This window comes from Neolamprologus multifasciatus, chromosome 22, assembly GCF_963576455.1.
Source record: "Neolamprologus multifasciatus chromosome 22, fNeoMul1.2, whole genome shotgun sequence".
NCBI classification, from domain to species: Eukaryota; Metazoa; Chordata; class Actinopteri; order Cichliformes; family Cichlidae; genus Neolamprologus; species Neolamprologus multifasciatus.
In genome coordinates, this window is record NC_140459.1 from 6,019,816 (window position 1) to 6,042,360 (window position 22,545).

General features: G+C 38.7%; 1 protein-coding gene and 1 long non-coding RNA gene across 2 annotated transcripts; both read right to left on the minus strand.

The window, feature by feature from the left end:
- Positions 1 to 3,137: 3,137 nt before the first annotated feature.
- On the minus strand, positions 3,138 to 12,423 carry LOC146492753 (class I histocompatibility antigen, F10 alpha chain-like). Its single transcript, XM_085147952.1, has 8 exons — positions 11,591 to 12,423; positions 9,200 to 9,460; positions 7,400 to 7,678; positions 6,278 to 6,580; positions 5,439 to 5,534; positions 5,186 to 5,203; positions 4,991 to 5,042; positions 3,138 to 4,818 (listed from the first exon to the last, which is right to left on the minus strand). The coding sequence occupies exons 1-7, from the start codon at positions 11,730 to 11,732 to the stop codon at positions 5,023 to 5,025; spliced, it is 1,119 nt and encodes a 372-aa protein (XP_085004078.1). The 5' UTR covers positions 11,733 to 12,423; the 3' UTR covers positions 3,138 to 4,818; positions 4,991 to 5,022.
- Positions 12,424 to 12,487: 64 nt separating this feature from the next.
- On the minus strand, positions 12,488 to 16,851 carry LOC146492754 (uncharacterized). Its single transcript, XR_014871843.1, has 4 exons — positions 16,446 to 16,851; positions 14,593 to 14,977; positions 13,972 to 14,435; positions 12,488 to 13,866 (listed from the first exon to the last, which is right to left on the minus strand). It is a non-coding gene; the product is annotated as an uncharacterized LOC146492754 (long non-coding RNA).
- Positions 16,852 to 22,545: the final 5,694 nt, after the last annotated feature.

A 22,545-nucleotide genomic window follows, 5' to 3' on the forward strand; every position in this document is an offset into this window, starting at 1 on the left:
CTGGATCTGGTTTGATTTGCAAGCGTTGGCACACAAACAAAGAGGCTGTTATCTAATTTAAGCGCCAGGTCGTCAAGGCTTTTTGTCTTCCTGGTTTTGCAACATTGCTGCAATGATAAAGAAATGAAGCTAATAATGATTAACATGAGAAAACTTTAGCAATGTAGAACTATGTATGTATGAAAACACATAAAACCACAATATTTAAGTATTATTGTGTGAATCCAAGGGTTACAGACATAATATTATACATTTGGAATATAAAAACAAAGTTGTATGTTTTTGGATTTTAAGACTTTTTACTAGTTCTGTTTCTCTTGCCCTCATCTGACATTTTTTGTTTGTTTTTTGAGTAGGATTTGCCACAATATCCAATATATTTATCTCTCTCTCGCTGTCTCATTAATAAGATTTGGATTTTTGAGATGTGAGTCAGCAGCAGAATTCAGTGGGTGGTGGTAATACACCTGACTGTAACAAAGAAGGAAAAAAATGTCTGTTTGTTGTTTAGACTCCGCCACACTCAAAATAAAACTGCCGCATGCGCAGTAGCTTCTCTCTGACCAATAGAAATTCAAAGCTGGCTGCATCTTAACAGTAACCAGGCAAAAAAAGGGAAATAAGGTTGTCTTTCTAAAGTGAAACTTATCAGGCAGAATGACCTCAGAAACAAAGAGCTCGTGGTGTGTAGTCTGTGGGCCTCGTCTTTAACCACTACCTCACTGTAGGCCGTCTAATCCAAATCATGTATATTTGTGTCACAGCTGTTATCACATATTTTCTGAAGTTATTTATACTTAATCACATTCTTACTAATGCTATTTTAAAAGTAATTTAAATTATGCTGTTTACACTCATATGAAAATAACTTCCCCAAGTAATCCAGATACAATTATTCATCCACCCACAAATTCATCTGGAAACCTGTGTGTCCTTCTCTTTCTGCAACGTTGCTGCAATGATAAAATAATGAAACGATCAATTCCTAAAGTCAGAAATGTTGAATTTTCTTATATATAAAAACAAATAAAGAGGCAATATTTAAGTATTATTGTCTAAACCGAAGGTCTACAACTGAATATTATGTATTTACATGTAAAAATTAAAATATAATGTTGGATTTTAAGACTTTCTGTTATTTCTGATTCTCTTGTCCTCATCTGACCTCTGCCCTCACAGACTCTTTCTCGTGACTTGCTGCCTTTCATATGAACTCACTTCAAGTTATAATCCCACCGTTCATAAATAATCCACTCATTCTGCACATAAACCTGTCTAAGCTTCAAAGACTATCATTAAGCTCTGCTGCAGGACTTCTTTTATTTTTAAGAGAACGTTTCTCCACAATGTGCTGCTGGGTTTGGTTTGTCAGATGGCGCCATCTAGCAATGGGATTGTAGTACTGCTGAATATAAAAGTAAGCTTTGTCTTTAACTAAGTGTTTTCTTACCCCTCCCAATCCAAATGAATAATGCTAGTACGGTGGCTGCCACAAAAAACTAGTTTTAGTCAGCGAAGACTAAAAACATTAAACTCCATCGTCTCTGAACTGTGAATGTGCTGCCTGTTGTTTTTAGAACTGAAAAAGACTCTTTGATGAGAGGTGAAATAGATTAGGATAGTTTTTGGATACAGAACAAAAACCTATGATGTGGTCTGAAAGAATGATTATTTATTAAACTTTAAAAAATGAGTGTAAAGGGTAGATTGTTTAATTAGGTCAAAGACTTGTGGATAAAAGATCAATAATGTTTTGTATAAATTGTACAGAATCTAGAAGCTGTGAATGGAACACCTCAAGGAAGAGTATTTAGCCCATAAGTAATTTTAATTAAGATTAAATATATCTTTAATCAAATCCCTTGAGATATATAGGAAAGTCAGCTTTTGCGGATGAAAGACAAAAGAAGTTGAAAGAAGCAGTTAAGCAGGTACAACGTTGGGCAACTACATGAGGATTTCAGTTCTCCATAGAAGATAAAACAAAATCGTGTATTTAAACAGGAAACATATAAGCAAAGATTGTTTGATTTATCTGTATGTCATTGAAATTTTTAGGAGTGCTGTTTGATGTAAAGCTTACATGGACACAGCATATTAACAGGACTCAGAAGAAAAAGTAAAAAGAGTTTAAATATAATACCTGGTGGAAACACAATGGGAATCACAAAAGGTCATTTTAAAAAATGTATATGCATATATATCAGTGATAAGATCTAGTTTGGATTATGGAGCTGTAACATTTGGTTATTATCTGTTTGTATTGAGGTACAATCAGCTTTGCAGCCTTTGGTGAACCGAGCAGAGATCATAGACCTGGACTCTTCAGATTTAATGGCGTGTTTCTGTGAGCAGTCACATCATCAGTAAACACTAGCGGTACTAGTTGCTGTGCTTTCAATCGTGAGTTGTTTTTCTTTTCCAAGCTCTTCATTTCCCATCATTGTTATAACATTTGTTTCATTTGTTTAATGATTTATTTATTAATTCATTTTATTGTTTACATTTCTGTGTACGCCGTTTTAGATGTTTTCTGGGAAAGTCTTCCTGTTCTTGAGTGTAACCAGTGTTTTGTACCATGTTGTAAACTCTCTGTATTTACATTAAATAATGGTTCTCATGACTGTAGACCATGACAATGACATACATACTCATCAAGTGTTACTGGCTTGGTTAGATGTTTTAAGTTATTTCTTGTAACCATGTAAATAATTCTGCCATCATTCACTTTAGTTGTCTTCTGTGGTCTTTCAGGCCTTTTGTTGTTGCTGAGCTGGTCAGTGCAGTAATTCTTTTTAATAATCCATCCATCTTCTTCCGCTTATCCGGGGCCGGGTCGTGGGGGCAGCAGCCTAAGCAGAGAAGCCCAGACCTCCCTCTCCCCAGCCACCTCCTCTATCTTATCCTGGGGCGTTCCAAGGCATTCCCAGGCCAGCCGAGAGATATAATCTCTCCAGCATGCCCTTTTTAAGAATGCACCGGATTATTGATTTGGCCACTTGTACATTTTTGCTCTCTCTGAAATGTTTATTTCAGAGGGTTTCCTTGGGTTTCTCAGCCTAATAAAGTATCCATAACTTGCACCAACATCTTTTTGTGCTCACATTTAAAATTGGAGTTATATTATCCATACTTAAATAAAAGCTAATCAAAATAAGAGTAGTTTGACTTTTCAGTACACTGCAGACCAGCTCCCACCAGGAACAAACCTGACAACAATCTGCTGGCAAAGCTAAAGCTACATGATTGTGTGTGGAGCAGAAACAACTAAGAACAGCTTCGGCTAAACGCACACTACAGGCAGTTATAGCATACAGCTTGATTCATGCTTTCCTCAGAGCATGGTCATGTAAAGTTAACACTTCTTTTGAGAAGACCTTTAAGCAAATCGTTGGACAGTCACATCAGCAGGTGGAGTTTTCTAACTTCCAGGAGGATCAATGTTTCTTGGATTATAACCTGCATTGTTGCAGCATCTGCTCTTCATGTGAGACATCCAGCACACAGAGCAGCTGTCTCAAGTAGATCCAGTGACGTCTCCACCGAACTTCTAGTATGAATGACGGCATCCAAGAGTTTTGCTCTTTAAAATGTCTGAGTTCTTTCATGTAGGACTCATGGCAAATATTAAGTGAATGAAGTTTCATTTATTAAAATTGCACAAGTGGAATTGGATGCTTTTGACTGGAATTCCCTGAGTTATACGTTATATTTTTTAAAGGACTAACCAAAGTAGATGCAGAAAACAATGATGTGACAAAATCATTAGAAAAATTTAATGATTTTTTTTTAAAGGGAAAAACTGTGAGATATGACAAAAAAATTATACCACTGTGGTCTAGAAGAATCTCAGTCAGTAGGATTCAGTTTAAACATGTCCTCAGTTGCCTGATAAAATTATTAAATAATAATAATTAAATAAATAAATATAACATAGAATCCCTCCACTGTTTACTGTTCTACGAATGATTTTATATATAAAATCTATACAAGTTCTGAATATCATACATTGTGCACGGAGTTCATTAATAATCCCAGCTCTATGATGTCTGTAATCACAGAGCTTAACAAAATGTGTGAAATAAATTAATTTGAAGGAGAACGTTCTTGAAAAGAAACTCTTAACATTATAAAGTATATAAATTATAACAGATCCAAAACAAAATGAGAAAAGAAGCATAAAAAGAAAAAAGAAACCAGCTTCTCATCATAGACAAATGTCCCAAAAATGTCCTTGTGTTTAAATAATTTAGGATCTACATCTGTGATTGTTGCAATTTCTGAATGAAAAACACAAAATCACTGATTCTGTTCATCTGGACGTAGCGTTTTCAGTGGGAGAAACGTTTTGTCACTCATTCAAGTGACTTGTAAACTTATAACCTTATAAACAGAACATTTGCATAATGACTGCAATTAGCACCACTGACTAGCAATGGGCCACGAGGTCAGCTTTATGATTGCTATTAAATAATAATAATGGATTGGATTTATATAGCGCTTTTCAAGACACCCAAAGCGCTTTACAATTCCACTATTCATTCACTCTCACATTCACACACTGGTGGAAGCAAGCTACGGTTGTAGCCACAGCTGCCCTGGGGAAGACTGACAGAAGCGAGGCTGCCATATCGCGCCATCGGCCCCTCTCGCCAACACCAGTAGGGGTTAGGGTAAAGTGTCTTGCCCAAGGACACAACGACCAGGACAGAGAGCCCAGGGATCGAACCGGCGACCTTCCAGTTACAGATGCGCTTCTAGCTGTACCCTTAGGTCCTTCCTCAGTTCAGAGACGGTTGTCTACTCTTTACTGCTCTCCTGTCAGAACAGAAATATTGAGTCTGTTTAATGCAGTCATTCATTTTTTACTTCATATTTTTTGGATTTGGAACATTTATTTTACATTTATAGACATTTATATAATAATAAATAATATTTAAAAGTTTTTAGAGATGATATTAAGTAGTGTAGTTTGGTGTGCTGTACTTACATTAGGATTTAATTACTTTTGAGTCTGAATCTTCAAGTCACAGTATCAGAAGCTTAAAAAGAAGAATTATATTTTCAGATGAATAACAACATTAGTTATTTCTGTCAAGCTGACGTCAGTGATTCTACAAATCTTTTTATATTCAGCACACAAATAACATCCAAATATCTTTAAACACATTTTAAAAATACTTACTGTTTGCACGATTAAACCCTGAAAACAGACATTACCACAGTTATTTATTTAGAAATTAATCAGACAATAAGTATTTTACATAATTTAATTAGTAAGTGCTATCTAAATTATTAAATATTCCCAATTTATGATTTTTTATATCATAGGAACAGGGCATGAATTATATTAATTTATTAGAATATTAATACCAAAAAATGTAAATATTTCACATGAATATCATTCATAAAGCATAAAAATATATTTTGCTCATTACCATTTCCTCGTGACTTGAAATAGATTCCGATACAGACGGCCAGGAGAAGAACCGCAAGACCTCCGATAACACCACCAACATGAAACCCTGAAGGACCTGAAACCACAATATTTACAATATTTCTAAGTATATTATTTATACTATTTAGTAATATTTATAATAATATTATATAATAATATTATTTATAATATTTATAATATTTATATTATTTATATTTATATTATTTATTATTATATTTATATTATTATAATATTTATAATAATATTTATAATAATATAGTAATATTTAGTAATATTTATAAGTATTGCAGGACTTAAACAACCTGATATGTTCTCAGTGCAGATCAGTGAATAATGAGTTTTAGGATGAGTTTAGTCAGAATAACTGAATCACAGTTACTGTTTGATTCTCAGCAGCTACATCATAATGACTGACCCAGTCAAAACGGTGTTACAATACTGCATATATTTATGTTTTTACATGCTGTGAGAAAACAAGTTATAAATAAACATCATGGAAAGTTGATCCTTTATGTAAAATATCAGCATCAGATCTAACCTGTGCACAGTTTAGGATCCTTTGTGAACTTGATGAGAAACATACTGTGAAAATACTAAAATACACAAATGTAAAAAAGAAAAATAACATTTTGTCCCATTAACTCTGAAATTATTTATTTAAATCAGATTGTAATTAAATGGCTGATTAGTTTTTGTGACCATTTACTGAACCACTGTGGTGATGACAGGTTACAGTGTACATGGAATAACAAAACAGGCCAGAAGAAAGATAAATATATATTTTAAAGATTAATAATCTCCCTTTGAATTCAGTCTTACCTGTATTGGTCTTGATTTTTGTTTTGTCCAGTTTGGTGACGATCTCCTTGTTGACATCACTGAACTGAAACACACATTCGTGCCTCTCCCAGTCTTCAGGTTTGACTGATGAAAGTTTCAGATCAACACTCATCTGGAAGGTCTCATCATTGTTGGGGAGGATCTCTCCTTTGTGCACATCCTCATGAAGCTCCTCTCCATCTTTCCTCCAGAACATCTCAGCTACGTTAGGAAAAAATCCCGTAGCGTGGCAGCTGATGGGAGAGGAGGGAGACTTCTGGAGGAGAGACACTGAGGGAGGAACTAAAGAGTAAAGAGGTTTTTAGTTTGTTATGTCTTATTAACTGTACTTTAATATTACTGTTTCTGTTGTCATAGGGAAAAAGACAAGGAACACCCTAGATATGATGGATAGATAGGCTGCCAGAAGCCAAGTGTGTCCACAAAGTTCATACTAGAAAGTGTAATGTTCAGACAAGTTGTTTATTTAGGCTGATAACATCCTAAGAAGAACAAAAAAAGAAAGAGTATTAAGAATACAACGAGGACACCAAAAATTAGTAAGGAATAAAGAGTTCACAGAAACACAGTACAAGACGATAAACAATAAACACAACAGAAACTGGAACTAAACTCAGGGTAGAAAACATGAAGGAAACACACAAAGATGAAAACTTAAAAAAAAGCCGACTAAAAATCAAACTGAAGACATTTAATAATAAACAGAATTTGAAAGACCTTCTGGGTCAAAGACCCAGGACCGTGACAGTTTATCCAACATAAGCTGCTCTGCAACCCTGGAGCCGATCCTAGCTGTCAATGTGTAAGAGGTGCACAACTCACCAGTGTATCACGAGAGTAATATAAATGCAGAGTAATAAGGAAGAGATGGAAGCTGACAATAAAAGCATAAAATGAAACTAAGAATCTTAATAGCAAGGACTAAGATGAAGTTAGTAGAAAAACAAAGAACAAAAAGCCATGAATGTAAAAAACAAAACACAGTGTGAATGAAGAGAGGTGATGAGAAAAATTAGAAAACTGTTTTTTTTTAATTATTATGGACACAGAAATTGAGGCATATGAATATTGTGTCCATTTCTCTAAATCTGGTGATTCTACCTGTTTTCATCAGAGATTTCCTCCCAGAGTTCACAAAGTTCTTCAGTTTGTCAACACACTCCTGTGTGAGGAAGTACTTCTTGTATAATATGCGAGTTTTGTCTCTGTCCCAGTTATGTTTGGTTATAACAGCCTGAGGTGCTGAAGCAATATATGTCTCTGTCTTCAGGTCAAATGCAACATAATCTCTCCCATCATAACCGAGCATCTCAAATCCAGTCACCTCTTCCGTGCCTTCGTTCCACTCACAGCCGTACATCCACTGCAAAATGTGAACACCTGAAAGATAAAGAACTGTAGTAAATGAGAGATATTCTATCTTTAGATGCTGTTCAGCAGACAGCAAACCTCAAACTGTTGTAAAGAATCAGTCCTTTTTATTCAATGTTAAGAGAGCCTCAGTGTTTTTAATATAGACAAAAAAGCACTGAGCTATACCCTATGTAAGGAATAATCAAAGACACACAACAAAACATCCTTGTTATGAAGTCAGCACATCAAATCAGTGTTTCTGGAGCTGCTGTTTAGTCCACAAGACACTCAAAACACCTCTGAGATAGCATGTTCTTGGCAACTGGACACTCTAACGCTTGCTTTAATTGTTTTGATGCATACTCAATCAGCCAGGTAATGAAATTATTTCAGTGTTTTCCGTGGAAGAAACATTTCTTCCAGATAAACAGAATTAACTTTTTAGGGCTTGCTTTAATTAACTGTGTATAAAGACTATTCACTGTGGTCTGGGTCAAAGGAACCCAGCAGCAAACTCTTTTCTTTCCCATCATTATCTTAGCTGCATTCCTACAGCCACAACAACCAATTTTAGGGTTTTGCCACCTGCTAAATCCCATTTTAACCCAGTCTCTACTCTTTTTCCTGCTTGGAGGCAAAGTCATCCTCTACAATGTAAGAACAGAAAATAGAGATATTTTTAATTTTTTCTTCTTTTTCTCTGATCATTTTTTACTTGACTCATTCAAGCTAAGTGCATTTATTAGAATTAAAATTTAAACTAAAGTTTGTTTCTCATTTATTAATATTATTTTATTATTACATTAATATGACACAATGTTCAGGTAGCTTTGCACAAAAATAGAAATGTTCTCCAAAGACCTGCTTTTTTACTTTCTTACTTTAAGTACATTTCACAGTCTGTACGTTTTTACTTTTACTGGAGTATTTTTAACACTCGTATCTGTACTTCTACTTAAGTACTGAATGTCTGTACTTTTGCCACCTCTGCCACAGAGACCCATAACTGTTATCACCTTTGTGTTAACATTATAATATCAAAATTTAGCTGAATTTTCAAATTCATGCTATGGCTGCACCAGTGAAAATTCACAACAAACCCATCAATCATCAAATCAGGTCGACCTCGTTACCCGCTGATGTCACTTTATTGGTGGTTGCCATGACTGCGACGATGATGGAAGCAGCATGTTTGTTTCTTTCAGTGTCTGAGACGAGGAGACGACAGGACTTAGTGGGGCAGCTCAAATAAGTAAAAAAATATAGATCAAAAACAAATGTCCATTGGAGAGGACAATTGTACACAATCTTGAGAATCAGCCTGTCCATTTATGTCCTATCCAATGGACATTTGTTTTTGATCTATATTTTTTTACTTATTTGAGCTGCCCCACTAAGTCATGATGCTCTTAATAGAGGACATCATGTGCTTTCTATTGATATCTCATGTGTTTAAGTGGCCTCATTTAGCTCCAAAAGGGAAAGGAAATCACCAAAAAAGTTCTTTTTTCTCAGGAGGATCTTTAGGTTTCAGTGTTTTTTACTCACCGCTAGTCTGATTCAAACGCTTCATTAGCCAGATGACGTGTGCTTTGATCGCTTGCTCATTGTGTATGTTTCTCTGTCTCTCTCTTTCCCAATATTCAGGATCTACAGTTTTCTCAATCCACTCAGTCTTGGGTACCATCTTCTTCAAGCTGCTCTTATAATGCACAAACTCCTGACCATTTACAAATATGACTTCAGTTAACTCAGGAGATTCATTCCAACCAGTGGCTGCAGTCTCAATGTATGTCATAGTGTGTCGCTCTGAAACAAACAAACAAAAAGCAAGTTGCCTTCAAGTTAAATTTGTACTTGAATATTTCTGACAGTGAACACATCCAGAGGATAGCCACACTAACACCAACAGGTGAATCTGAGAGATTTTTTAGGTCACTTTAGATCTCTAAGTCAGCTTCTGGTGGGACTCAACTGAGGTGTCAGTCAGTTGTCTCCTCATTGCTCTCTATTTAGCTACAGAGCAAGTGTCCCAAGACATCCACCAGTGGAGACTGTGTACCAGTATGAACCAGCAGATGCCTTTGCAAAAAAAGGGCGTGAAGTTTAAAACAAACATAAATCTGGGTTCTTTCATTTCCCCTCCACCTCTATTATCCTATGATCACTGGACTGATGTTCTACTGATAAGGCTCAAGGACAGTTGGTCATCCACAGTGACCAGTTGCGGGTGAAGGAAGGGAGACAGGACAAAGGAATGCTGTGGAAGAGATCCAGAGATTAATAATAACTGATAATAAATGTAGAGAGGTGTATAAATACATAGAGTGAAAAGAGATAAGTGAAGAAGAAACGCTCAGTGCATCATGGGAAGCACCCAGCAGCTTAACCCTATTGCTGCATAACTAAAGTAGGATTAGTTAGGTATCTGTCTCCTGGATCCAAGTTGGGAGCTGTTTCCACACCAAGGCAGACATTTTTAGAACAACCTGTTTCAGCAACTTTGCCAAAAGTGTGGCATTGAGAAAAGTCCCACCATCCCTCACCAGCCAGTTGGTAATGGTCAGTGTGAGAAATGTAATCACACACTATGCACCCTTCCTTCCACAGAGAAAGCAGACTGTCCCTGTTTTCTACCACAGGTTACCACATCGGTCGACTGATAAGTCACCATTTTTCTTGATTTTTAGATCAATTGCCTGTTACGAAGGATTCATGAGCCTGTGGGCGGCAGCACTCATGACTGGATTGTGGAACACCAGACCCAGTTACGCCATAGGTTTTAAAGGTGTCACTAAAACACTGCAGCTAACACGCTGATCAGCATGTAAGGAATCCTCTAAATTCCCCTGCAAGACAGTTTACCTTAAAGGGTTGGCATTAGAGACCATCACAAAATTCAAGATATCTGGAGTCCAGTAGTCTTTAAAGTGCTTAAAACCCAAGGAAAGGGGGGATCAGTTTATACAGTCACCACTGTGGATGACCTCGGTCAAATGAAATATGTTCACAAAAAAGTTAGACCCTGGTAGTAAGTATTAATCATCAAGCCGACAATTCAAAACCAGAGGATAGACTGTAGTGAAAGTCTTCACTGAAAATAAAAAATATATTTTATTCCTGCGTAATGCTTTTAAATGCAACACTGACTCATGTCCTAGTTCCCTAATCAAAACCTGATTATGAGGGGCACCCGTGGCTTGTTTTTAAGTTGCTCCAGCATTTTCTTCTAATTGTGGTTGCAGATGGGCGAGGTGGTCACAGGTATGTAAAAAATTACGTTGGAGCACATCTGGGGATTCCTTTTCTGTAGTCGTGTGACAAGCCTGGTGCTTATGGACCAGATTCACTTCCCCTGGTGGTTGTTTTGCTGTTTAATGCTTATTGGTGGTAATTAGGATGGGAGCTGTAATTTGGAGTCAGGTGGAAACTCGATAACTGTTTTTCCTCCTTTTGTTAATTCAACTATATTATCTTCCATATCTGTTTCTATAACTGGGTTTATTGGCATCTGTGGAGAATTGAATTGTACATGGAAACATGTTTCTTTACTTGCGTATGACAATAAACACTGAACTTCTAAGAAATAGGAATGTATGCTGCGTTTTGGATACATTAGACTTCATCACACAGAGAGTCGCAGGAAGTCGCTAAACACAGAGACAGAGCGGAGGTCAGTACTGTCATCCCGACATGTTGCAGATGAGCAAACTACATCAGCGCTACTTAACGCCTCTCACAGAGAGAGCAGGAAAAGCAGCAACGACCTCGTGCTAATGAGCAAAGACGCATCTCTGGTATGTACCGGATACCACGACCCACAGCGATCTATACCATTACGTCGCTGTGCTCTGCGAAGGGTTTTCTGAAAGTAAACATGAAAACTTTGAAAGCACCGCGGATTCAGAGCCATAAGATACATAGACTGAGCTTGTTTACCTGCTGCTGCGCTGTATGTTCCCATGACAACGAGAAAAAGTAGTGTTTTCATTCTGGGTTGTAGCGATGAAACTGTGTTTTTCGTCTGCACCGAGCTCGGCAGATATGACTCAAGTAAGAAGAATGTCAGAGGCGTGAGCATCTGCCGTCTTCAGAGCCAATCAGAATTCTCCTTGAGCAAAACATCCTCTGAAGCTGTGAACCAAAGTGAAACTAAAGTGTTTATTTATTTGCTTGATTGTTAATTTTCTTTTACGGGTAAAATAATGAAACCTTCAGGCTTCATATGCACTGTTAAAAAAAACATCCTAAAACAACGGTAATATTCCCGCAGCTGGGGCGCCAAAATACGACCGTGAAATAACAGAAAATAACTCCCCATAAAAATACGGTTATTTCCAGTAATGAAAATACAATTAGTTGCGCTAATTTGACATGGGATCTCGCCTTTTTCAAGTGCCGCTAAACATTAAATTAGGAACATGTTAATGTGATTAAACAATAAAATCATCTATAAATAGGAAGAAAAAAAACATCTTAAAAAAACGGTAATATTCTGGCAGCTGGGGCGCCAAAATACGACCGTAAAATAACAGAAAATAACTGTCCCATAAAAATACGGTCATTTTCAGTAATGAAAATAGAGTTTGTTGCGCTAATTTTACATGGGATTCTGCCTTTTCCAAGTGCTTTTAGACATTAAATTAGGAACATTTTAACGTGATCAAACAATGAAATTACCTATAAACAAGGTCAATGAATGTGGCAATATGAATCATAATACGTAAGTGTACAGAAATATACAGTTAACAGTTGGTTTAAATAATAATGGATTGTACGCCCTGGGACAGACTCACAGAGGCGAGGCTGCCATATCACACCATCGCTATCGCCAGTACACTGAAAAAAAAAGTTCTTTCAATTTACTTGATTTTATTGTGTACATCGGTCCCACATAATATGAATAAGTATGATTGACTTAATTTTCCACTTTCCCTCAAGTAATTAATGCTTGTCAAATCAAAGTATTTTATTTACATCAGATTACTTAAAAAAATCATGTTTGATGTACTAATATTAATCTGTTATCATAATATCAATGTATTGCATAATGTCAATATATTTTAATGTTTAACACCAACTTATTTTTATTTGCCAGTGGTACGCAATGATATTATGTAATGTAAACACATTGCAATTATGTTCCTGCAACACAACTTATGGCTTTAAATCCTACTTAATTTTTTCAATTGAAATATTAACTGATCATTATTGACAAAAAAGGCAAAGACTGAGTGCTACTGAACAATTCACCTTTATTAAACTGTAACAGCAGTGAAAGCAGCAATTCTGCCATGAACAAGTCCAAAATCACGTCCATATAAACTTGTTAACACATTTTTAAAGATAGCCTGCAGAAATAACTAAAAGAAAAAGTTAGTTTGAGAATATATTTGCAAATATTTCACAAAAAACTGACCTTAGCAGCAAATAAAAGAAAGTGCTTATAGATGATCCTGTCATCTCTTACACATAACATTTGTATTAATTACACAATTGAAAATGTAAACTAAATTAAGACTACCTGAAAAAAAGCAACACGCTTTTAAGAATAAACATATTTACACAAATATAACTTGTGTATTATTTGACAACAGTTTCAGCTTCTGTACAAGTATTTATCTGTACAAGATTTCAACTAAGTTGAGCCTTAAATGACATTGTTACATAACTAATACCAAACACCTACATGAATTTTAATCTTCATTTTAAACATGTAAGCAGGACATTAAGGTTGACTTAGAACATATTGCTAAAAATCATCAGTAAAAATTTCTTACAACATGATACCAAAAGGAAAAATCATCCTGCATTGCAGTCACATGAGGGGAAAGCAATAAAAACATAAGCAGTATAACGTTACTGAACACAAAATGAAAAACTGCAAAGAATTGCAGAAGTGCAGTCTTTGACTTCTCAATGAAACAGATGGTTTTTGAAAGCAAGAACTTTAGAGAGTTTAGCTCCATCCAGTTCCATGAAAACCTTCTGGAAAACGTCAAAGTTGTAGCGAAGGTCAGCAGGGTAGGCAAGGTTTAATGCATACATGAGTCCAAATAGCATTATCACAGCAAATGCTACATTATCCAAATTCTTCGCCACCCTGATGCCTGCGAGGACAACTCTTGTTCATCTGCTGAAGCTTGCTCTTTAAGAAGATAAATTCGAACAGTGGTGTCTTCAACAGTCTCACTGATGGCACGTTCTTCCATGCCCTGTAAAAAAGAAGCCATGTTAGTCATTTCATGCCAAGTAAGTAATATGACACACTGTGGAAAGTCCGAAAAAAAAGAAAAAAACAAACAAACACAAGTACATACCACATACTCCCGGATAAGCATGCCAGGGTCTTCACCCATGTAGATACACACTCCCTTGACAGACGCAGCATCAACATCTTCACACTGAAATGAAATGTATGTAATTAGCATCTTCATTCAGCCCTTGTCCTTCATTTAAGTTTTAATAGTGTACTTTACATGAATGTTTTTAAAGTAAAGGCACACAAATTAATAATAGGTTTACTGGCAATTAATAATAAGTGAAGGTTAAAAAAACAAGCAGATGTAAAAATACAATATGCGAGAATTTATCATGGGAAAACATTTGAAATTCAGGCTTTATCACTTAAATTATCCATTTATGCCACAATTCTTTTCAGTATTAGTCCAAGCTCTCCTCTTCTGTTGACCAACTTCACCAGGTTGTCCAAGTGGAGAGCCAGCTGAGCCAGGAACTTTGTCTGAGGGGGGATGGTGGCAATTCTCTTAAACTCAGCGTTGATCTGAAAACATGAGCACAGAGGAATGAGCTTCAAAGGTTTAATACCTGGAAGAAGGTCACAATCACTCATGCTGAAGAAATGGGCTGTCAAATAACAACTGTGCCTTAACCATTTTAGGCTAATACCACAAGAACACCATGTATGAGGCAAACCTTACCTCATGGAAATCAAATAGATCAGGCCATCTTGCCATGAAAGCCTCCACCATTGGTGCATCACAAACATCTTCATGTCTTCTGTATGAAAAAGTCTTTTCCATCTTGAGTTTCACCAACTCTGTTACTCTTTTTTATGTCCATGTGGTGGGCTTTGGCATGTCAATAGCTTTAAGAGTCCCTTTGTCTGCAACTTCTGAAACTGAGGTGAGGTTAAGAAACTCATTCCCAAACAAGGAATCCATAAACTGAAGTCTGAAACTGCCCTGAAGACAACACTGTCTCTTGACTTCAACGATGAGATCCTCAGTTGATTCAGGCGCTCCATTAGAGAGTGAGGCTTCGACAGGTTCCGTCAGCCAAAACAGTCTTTAGGACCAGAGGACTCTGTAGGCAAAAAAGAATTACATATTCAGAAAGAATCATTTCAGTTTACTTTTCATAAAGCTATCCATACCCAATAGTCAAAGTTATAAAGATCAGACATAAAAAAATAAGAATTTATTTAAGGAAATACATGCGACTGAACCTATTACACTTATATGAACACCTTTTATTTCTATATGCCTTTTTAAAGTCACAATGTGGACTGATCCAATCTCATAGTCAACCAATGGATAAGTATCAAGGAGTTCACAGAGTGAAATGAGAGTGAATATTCTTGATGATACTGGGCTGAGCTCAAAAGCTCTGTCGTGCTCTCTGTACCAGCCACCAAGCTCTCTCACAATGTAGAATATGCTGTGGTACAATGCAGATATGGTTTTTCAGTGTTCTGGCAATCCACCTGCTGCCTTTTGGGCCAGTACCATTCCCTTTCTATAAGTTATACTCTTTATGTCACACACTGTCCAAGGTCAACATCTAGAATGTCAGGAAATATGTACCTAATGACTTAAGCTATCTCCTCTTTAAGTCTTTAACTCTTTAAATCCACTAGAAAGGCCGATACAGCTGAGTCCTCTAATTCAGAATTGCCAAGAGATGGGGAGTTTAGATGGTAAGCTATCATCATCTGATGTTTTGACTTCTGTAATGATAAAGGTAAAAATTCCACCATCACAAAAAACATTAATTTTAATTGAAAAAAGGTATTTATTCCAGTTCAGAAGAGCATCAATGGTTTCTTTAAAGTACCAATCTTTCTCTTATTTATACATAATGTTTTGAGAAGCAGCTCACATATGTTCTACACAAAGTAGAAAAAAAAAAGGGGGGGGGGGGGGGTCCTAATTTTTGTTAGGACGATGTCGGAAAATTCACAATACATCCCTTAATAAGACATACTCTGTTGAACAAACTTATCTCCTTGTAGATATCTGCTGTATTATTTGGGCTTGACCAATAGAATAGTCAAATAAGTGACACTTCACCTGAAACAATGACTAAATGGAGAAATGATTTGGCATTTATGGGCACAGGTTCTTAAACCCACGTCTAAGGTGGCAGGATCCTTATTATAACTTGAGTGCGTGTCAGCAGCAAGAATTAGGGTATGGCACTGTGGGGCTCCCAGCTTCTTAAACTCTGACGGTTACAGCCGGACTAATTAGCCACTGTAGCCATAACTAGCACGAGTAACACAAACACTATTGCGCTCTCTCAGTTATGTTTTAACTTGCTAAGCCATCAAAAACGTCAGTGCTCTCTGTCACATGCATAAATTCCATATCTGACCGACAACAGCTGCAATTTGATACTATTTTTCAGTTTTAGCCACAAAGCTAATACCAACTTTAGCTAGCACTGTAAAAACAACATGTAGATACATTACAGATTACTTTTCATATAGCATGCACTACAACAATTCTGTGAAAACGTACCCAACTAAAACAAATGTATTTAAATTACTTACCTTCTCAGTATGCCTGACTCAGTGCCAAAGGTTGCATGCCGCTAAACAGTTTTCCAGAATCTGGCGGTCAATTGCGCTCTCCTTAAATTATGTTGTTGTCTTATTGGATAAGACTCTAGGTCTTATTATCCAATCATATTTAGTTGTTGTCTTTGAATATATTGCATCATTTCCGGTTGTGGTCAAACATGATTACAATGGTTTTAGTATTTTAATTTAGTCACTTTAAATCAATGCAAGAAAAATGAGTAGTCTCAGTATTGTTTATAATCAAGTAAATGGTACTTTATTTAATCATGTAAATAAGAGAAACATGAAAGGCTTGTGTAGCATTAACTAAATTCATTTGTGCAAATTCAAAAGCCTGCCAATTCCCATTTTTTCAGTGTAGGTGAAGTGTCTTGACCACGGACACAATGACGGAGAGTGTCCGAGCCAGGGCTCGAACCGGCAACCTTCTGATCACAAGGCAAACTGCCAACTCTTGAGCCACGATCGCCCTAACTAGCAAAGATAACAATACTTATGTGATGTAACACAAGCTTATAGGGCTCATGTTATATGCTTTTCCATGGCATTACATTTGAATTCAACAGTTCGATCTTTAAAATAACGGACAGATATTTGTGAAATCATGATACATTTGTGAATGTATTTTAACAATCTAAATATGCATATGTACAGACAGATACATTTAATAATCATGAAAATTATGTTTCATTACATTACAGTGATTTAACGTTAATTTACATTAACTTAAAATCACAGCTCTGTGTAAAGATTTGACTTAATTTTGTGAAAAACACAAAAACAGTAACATACCATCTATACATCAGCTCAATAATTTGCTGTAGGCAAAGGCCAAGACTGTATGGCACCCAAAGCTTTTTTCTTGCAGCATATCTGTCAAAACTGTCCATCAGGATTATTTTTAAATGGATTGCTTTTTCTGGTAACTCACATTTACAATCGCAGACAAAAAAACAAACAAATTATCAAATGTGTGTGATTTTCCAGTTTGAAAGCACAGAGGTACAGTGGTCAGCACTGTTGACTGTGAGGTTCCTTGTTCAAATCACCCGATTTAATTATATGTTTTTCCTTGGTTCAGTGTTTGTTTTTTTTTCTACAGTCTAAAGAAGTTAGATTGTGGTTCGTAATTGGACATGATGTGGTTGTGAACATATAGTTGTCTGTGCTGCAATGTGTCTAGTTCCCATGGCTGCAAAACAAGCTTGCATCATCATTCCTCCACCACCATGTTGACAATTGATATGCTGTGTTCATTTATTTGTTCCTCAACATGGTGCTGTGCATTAAGACCAAACATTTCCACTTTCCACCGTAGCTCAGGTGGCAGAGCAGGTCAGCCACTAACCAGAAGGTCGGTGGTTCGATCCCAGGCTGTTAGTATCTTGCCAAGTATCCTTGGGCAAGATGTTAGTAACCCCACGTTGCAAGTGTTTTGGGGTTTGCATGTGTTTTGGAGTTTGCAAGTGTTTTGGAGTTTGTATGTGCTTTGTCTCTAGGGGCCACCGTAATAATCAATCTATCAATAACAGTGAATTATTTTTAAGGTGGAACTTTTTAAACGTTTAGACCTGAGCAGCATCATCACGTGTAATGTACTGTACTTATTCCTTGTTGCTTCATGGCAGCCACACTTGGTTGTCATTTCTGTGCTCTTGAGCAAAGAACCAGTTTTAAATGGTCTTTAGGCTCAGTGTTAGCAGCAGGTCCACCTGATTTATGGCTCAGATTTACAAGAAAACTCCCCAGCTAGCTTAGCTATTCATTAGAAAGCTAATGCGCTAACATGTTAGCATTAAGCAAAGTAAGAAGAAGCTCTTGAGCTAGCTAGCTGTGTCCAAGCTAGCTAGCACACCTTGTCTTACCTTCAGTCTCGTGTGTCGCAGGAAGTCACAAATTGATGACGACGCAAATCCACGAAGCGAACGCAAGTGAGACGCAGCGAGCTTTTGAGTTTGTTTGTTTTGTTTTCAGTTGTTGTTTAGGTTTTTATTTTGTTTATTAGTTTGAAGGTTTTTAGGTTGGAGTTTGTTGGTTTGAGTTGTTGCATACCTGCAGTGGGAGTCGAACCCACGCTGTGATGCTGATGCTCCGGGCTGGATGTAGCGTTGCTCCCTCGTGGACCATCTTCAGCGCTGACGAAGCCTCAGCAGGATGAAGCCTGACGCAGAAAACAGACTCGGGTCCTTCACTACACACCTGCACACAGTCTGAGCAGGAAAACAAGCCTCAGCACAGAAACTGAGCATGAAGGCTGCGTCACCTGTGGAGGAGGAGTCCATGTTTGGTGCTCATATGAGGACCAATCAGAGCCTCTGAGGTGATGTGCAGCTCTCTGTGGTTCACACTGCTGTTAACTCAGGTTCAGACTGGACTGAAGTCTTCAGTGGCTCAGCGGGTAAAGCAGCTCCACCTGCGGTCATGTGACCACAGGTTCAACTCTCACAGCTCCCTGTTACTGTTTTCTGTATATGATGTGATGTGCTCCCATCACCTCGCGGAAACGATCGCATCAAACATACTGCAACGAGCTCCTCATTACTGAGTTCATGTTTGGAGCTTTGGTTTCTGTGTTTGGGGCGACTGTGGCTCAGGGGGATGGGAAGCATATCTGTAACCGGAAGGTCGCCAGTTCAATCCCCGGCCTCTCTGTCCTGGTCGTTGTGTCCTTGGGCAAGACACTTCACCTACCACCTACTGGTGTTGGCCAGAGGGGCCGATGGCACGATATGGATATTATTTGGAGGTGTAGTCCTAAACGTCTGATCAGCTGTAAAACAGCCAGTTTGAGTGTAAGCGTTGCTCTGTCTCACTCTCATTTCTTCTTGTTTCATGTTGCAGCTCGAGTTGGAACCTTGTGAAGATCCAAACATGCAAAACAGGCATTTTGACATTTTTCAGATGGTCTTAAATCAGGACTGATTTTTATACAAATGAGCAAAAACTACATGAATAAATGAGACGGAGATGACAGCGAGCAGGTGAGACGTTTCTGCTGTCACTGTGAATGATCCACAGACTCACTCTGTGACCTCTGACCTCAGCAGATACCCCCCATCCTCACAAACTTTAACTTCCCTGTAAACGTCTCACTTCCTCCTTAAATGTTTTTTGTGTTTCTGAAAGCAAATTGAAAGCAAAATACTTTTTTCAAGTAACTTGACCAATACTACAGGTGACCTCCATCAATGGCTGCCTGAGACTCGGGTGGAGTTCAGGTGTGTCGGCACCTGTGAGGTCACGGCCGTCTACTTGCTCTTCCTGGTCCACCTCCCTCTGATGGGTCAGGCCCCGGCGCTCATATCAAACGCATCGATTGATTGGATGTCAGAGTGTGTCTTTGTTGCCTGGCAACATCGTGACGTTCCACAGTTCCCTTGTTAATCTGTGTGTTTCCATCCAATCACAGCCTTCAGGCGTTCTAACCTCGTGTCGTGGCCGATAAACAAACTGAGCCCGTCTGTCAGACGGAGCTTGTTAACATCGACGTCATTCTGAGGACGGAGCTCACAGTTGTTTCCAATCAGAGCTCCTCTGAGGTCGGAGCCCGCCACCGCCGCTCTCCGTCTCTGGGTTTGCTGGTCAGCACTTTGTTTCTGGCTGGAGACCAAGTGAAACCCACAGAGACGCTGTTTCATTCTCCGCATTCACTTTCCTTTGAAGGACAAACTGCTGAGACGTGCAGACAGCGGGGTCCTCAGAGACCTCCACTCAGTCATTCCTGAAGCCACAGTCGGCCCGAACGCTCACAGCTTTGATTCGATGCAAGTTTGAAGAACAACTGTCCTCACTCGCATGCCTAGACCCCTTCGGGGGGACGTAACAACAACAAACACAAGTTTCTGTCTGAGGCTCACTTCCTTCCACTTCCCAGCGTTCATCCTGGTCCTGGTGCAACGTTTACAGTCGGCTTTTTGATTTTTTTTTACCTTAAACAATAAAACCTCATTTCAACATTCCTGACATCAGTTTTCATTCAGTTACAGACTTCCATGGAAGCAGACGGAGGACCACGGGTGGTGTAAGACACGGGCGTAATTACTACATGACCTGTTTTAAAGCCTCAAGATGACGTTTTTTGGTGTTTTCAAACTAATTGTGATGAGTGACAAAGTGCATGTTTATTGGCTGTCAGCCATACGTCGAGAGCCAATGAGTGACAAAGGGTCAGGGCAAAGTGGGCGGAGGTCTCAGCTGTCAGCCTGCTGTCAGCCCCCCCCCACGATGTCACTTCCAGGTTAATGTAACTTTGGAGGATTTGCACAACTAAATTGACTGATGCTTACGACCTTACGACGATTGTACAGTCTAATAATAATAATAATGGATTGCATTTATATAGCGCTTTTCAAGGCACCCAAAGCACTTTACAATGCCACTATTCATTCACTCTCACATTCACACACTGGTGGAGGCAGCTACAGTTGTAGCCACAGCTGCCCTGGGGCAGACTGACAGAAGCGAGGCTGCCATATCACGCCATCGGCCCCTCTGGCCAACACCAATAGGCGGTAGGTGTGCCCGAGGACACAACGACTAGGACAGAGAGGCCGGGGATCGAACTGGCGACCTTCCGGTTACAGATAAGCCTCCCAACCCCCTGAGCCACGGTCACCCTCGCCCTAATTGTTGTAAAGTGTGCTGGTTAAATATGATAAGCGGATGAAAATGAGCAATTTGAAAAATAAAGTGACGGAGCTCCTAACAGGAAACACTTGCTCAGTCAGTGGAAACGCTGCTCTGTGATTGGACATGAGAGATGGCGCCGTCTGAACAGTTTCACATTCACGATGAGATTTTATGTCTAAAGACAGGTTCACAGACGGATGTACGGAAGTTTGTCTGTGCCAGGAAAGAAAAACACAGATTTTATTTTATTTTTATTTTCTTTGATTTATTTGTCATCACAAACAAATATCCATTTTTTTATATCAGTATATCTGACACACACACACACACAGACACACACACACACACACAGACACACACGCACACACACTCACACAGACACACAAACACACACTGTCGTCATTGGTCAGATAAAATCAATAACAGCAATCCTCAGTGGGCGGAGTCAGGAAACCTCCTGAAGCTGAAACAAGCGTCCTCACTGTGGCGGCGCTGTGATTGGCTGCAGGGACGATAACAGCTGACCGAAGCTTCCTGCAGACATGAAGCAAACTGCTCAGAGCTGCACTGGTGGTCGTCATGTCCTCTGGGACGAGTCTTTGGAGCTGCTTCAAAAAAAGAAAAGAGGAGAAATCTGATGCAGAAAAATGCAAACGAAGCATTTCTGCAACAAACTGTTTGTTTATGGAAGTTCATCTGTGCCTGGAAAACAGCTGATACCATCATCCAGAGGACGCCGGCCACAGAGCCCAGATTTGAACCCACCGTTCACACGTGAAGCTTCTGGACGTTTAATTATTTTATTACTTCCTGTAAGGGTCATGTGACTAGCTTGTTCCAGTCACATGATCGTCTTCTGGTCCCCAGACCACATGTTTCACACCCTCGCCCTGTTTCGCTGTGTTTCAGCACGCCGTGGCCTCTGAGGACGCACTCGGTGAGGTCACAAACATCCTGACGCGTGGCACATTCGGGTCATGTGGGGAACCCTCCGCCCCCGCCTCCTGCCCCGGTGCATCGTGGGTGTTTCTCTGCAACAACAAACGAGCGTTTAAAGCTGCTGTGAGCTCGTGTGTTTACTTACGAACAGCTGGTCAAACAAACAAGGCAATAATTACATAAATAAATAAAAAGAACAAAACAAATATGTCAGGTAAGTTCAGGTGTGGGAAAACACACTTTTTATTTATTCATATTTTAAACACACGAGCCACGTTTGCTACAAATAAAAGAAAAACAGCCTCTAAATCCATCCATTCGCTTCCGCTTATCCTTTTCAGGGTCGCGGGGGCGCTGGAGCCTATCCCAGCTGTCATAGGGCAAGAGGCGGGGTCCACCCCAGACAGGTCGCCAGTCTGTCGCAGGGCCAACACACAGGGACAGACAACCATTCGCACACACATTCACACCTAGTGGCAATTTGGATTTTCCAATTAACCAG

Coding starts and splice junctions, on each gene's coding strand:
- LOC146492753 (XM_085147952.1), bottom strand. CDS start 11,732: ATGCTCACGCCTCTGACATTCTTCTTACTTGAGTCATATCTGCCGAGC. Junction 7,679..9,199: donor GCGTTTGAATCAGACTAGCG/GTGAGTAAAAAA, acceptor TTTATCTTTCAG/GTGTTCACATTTTGCAGTGG. Junction 5,535..6,277: donor AAAAATCAAGACCAATACAG/GTAAGACTGAAT, acceptor TTGTGGTTTCAG/GTCCTTCAGGGTTTCATGTT.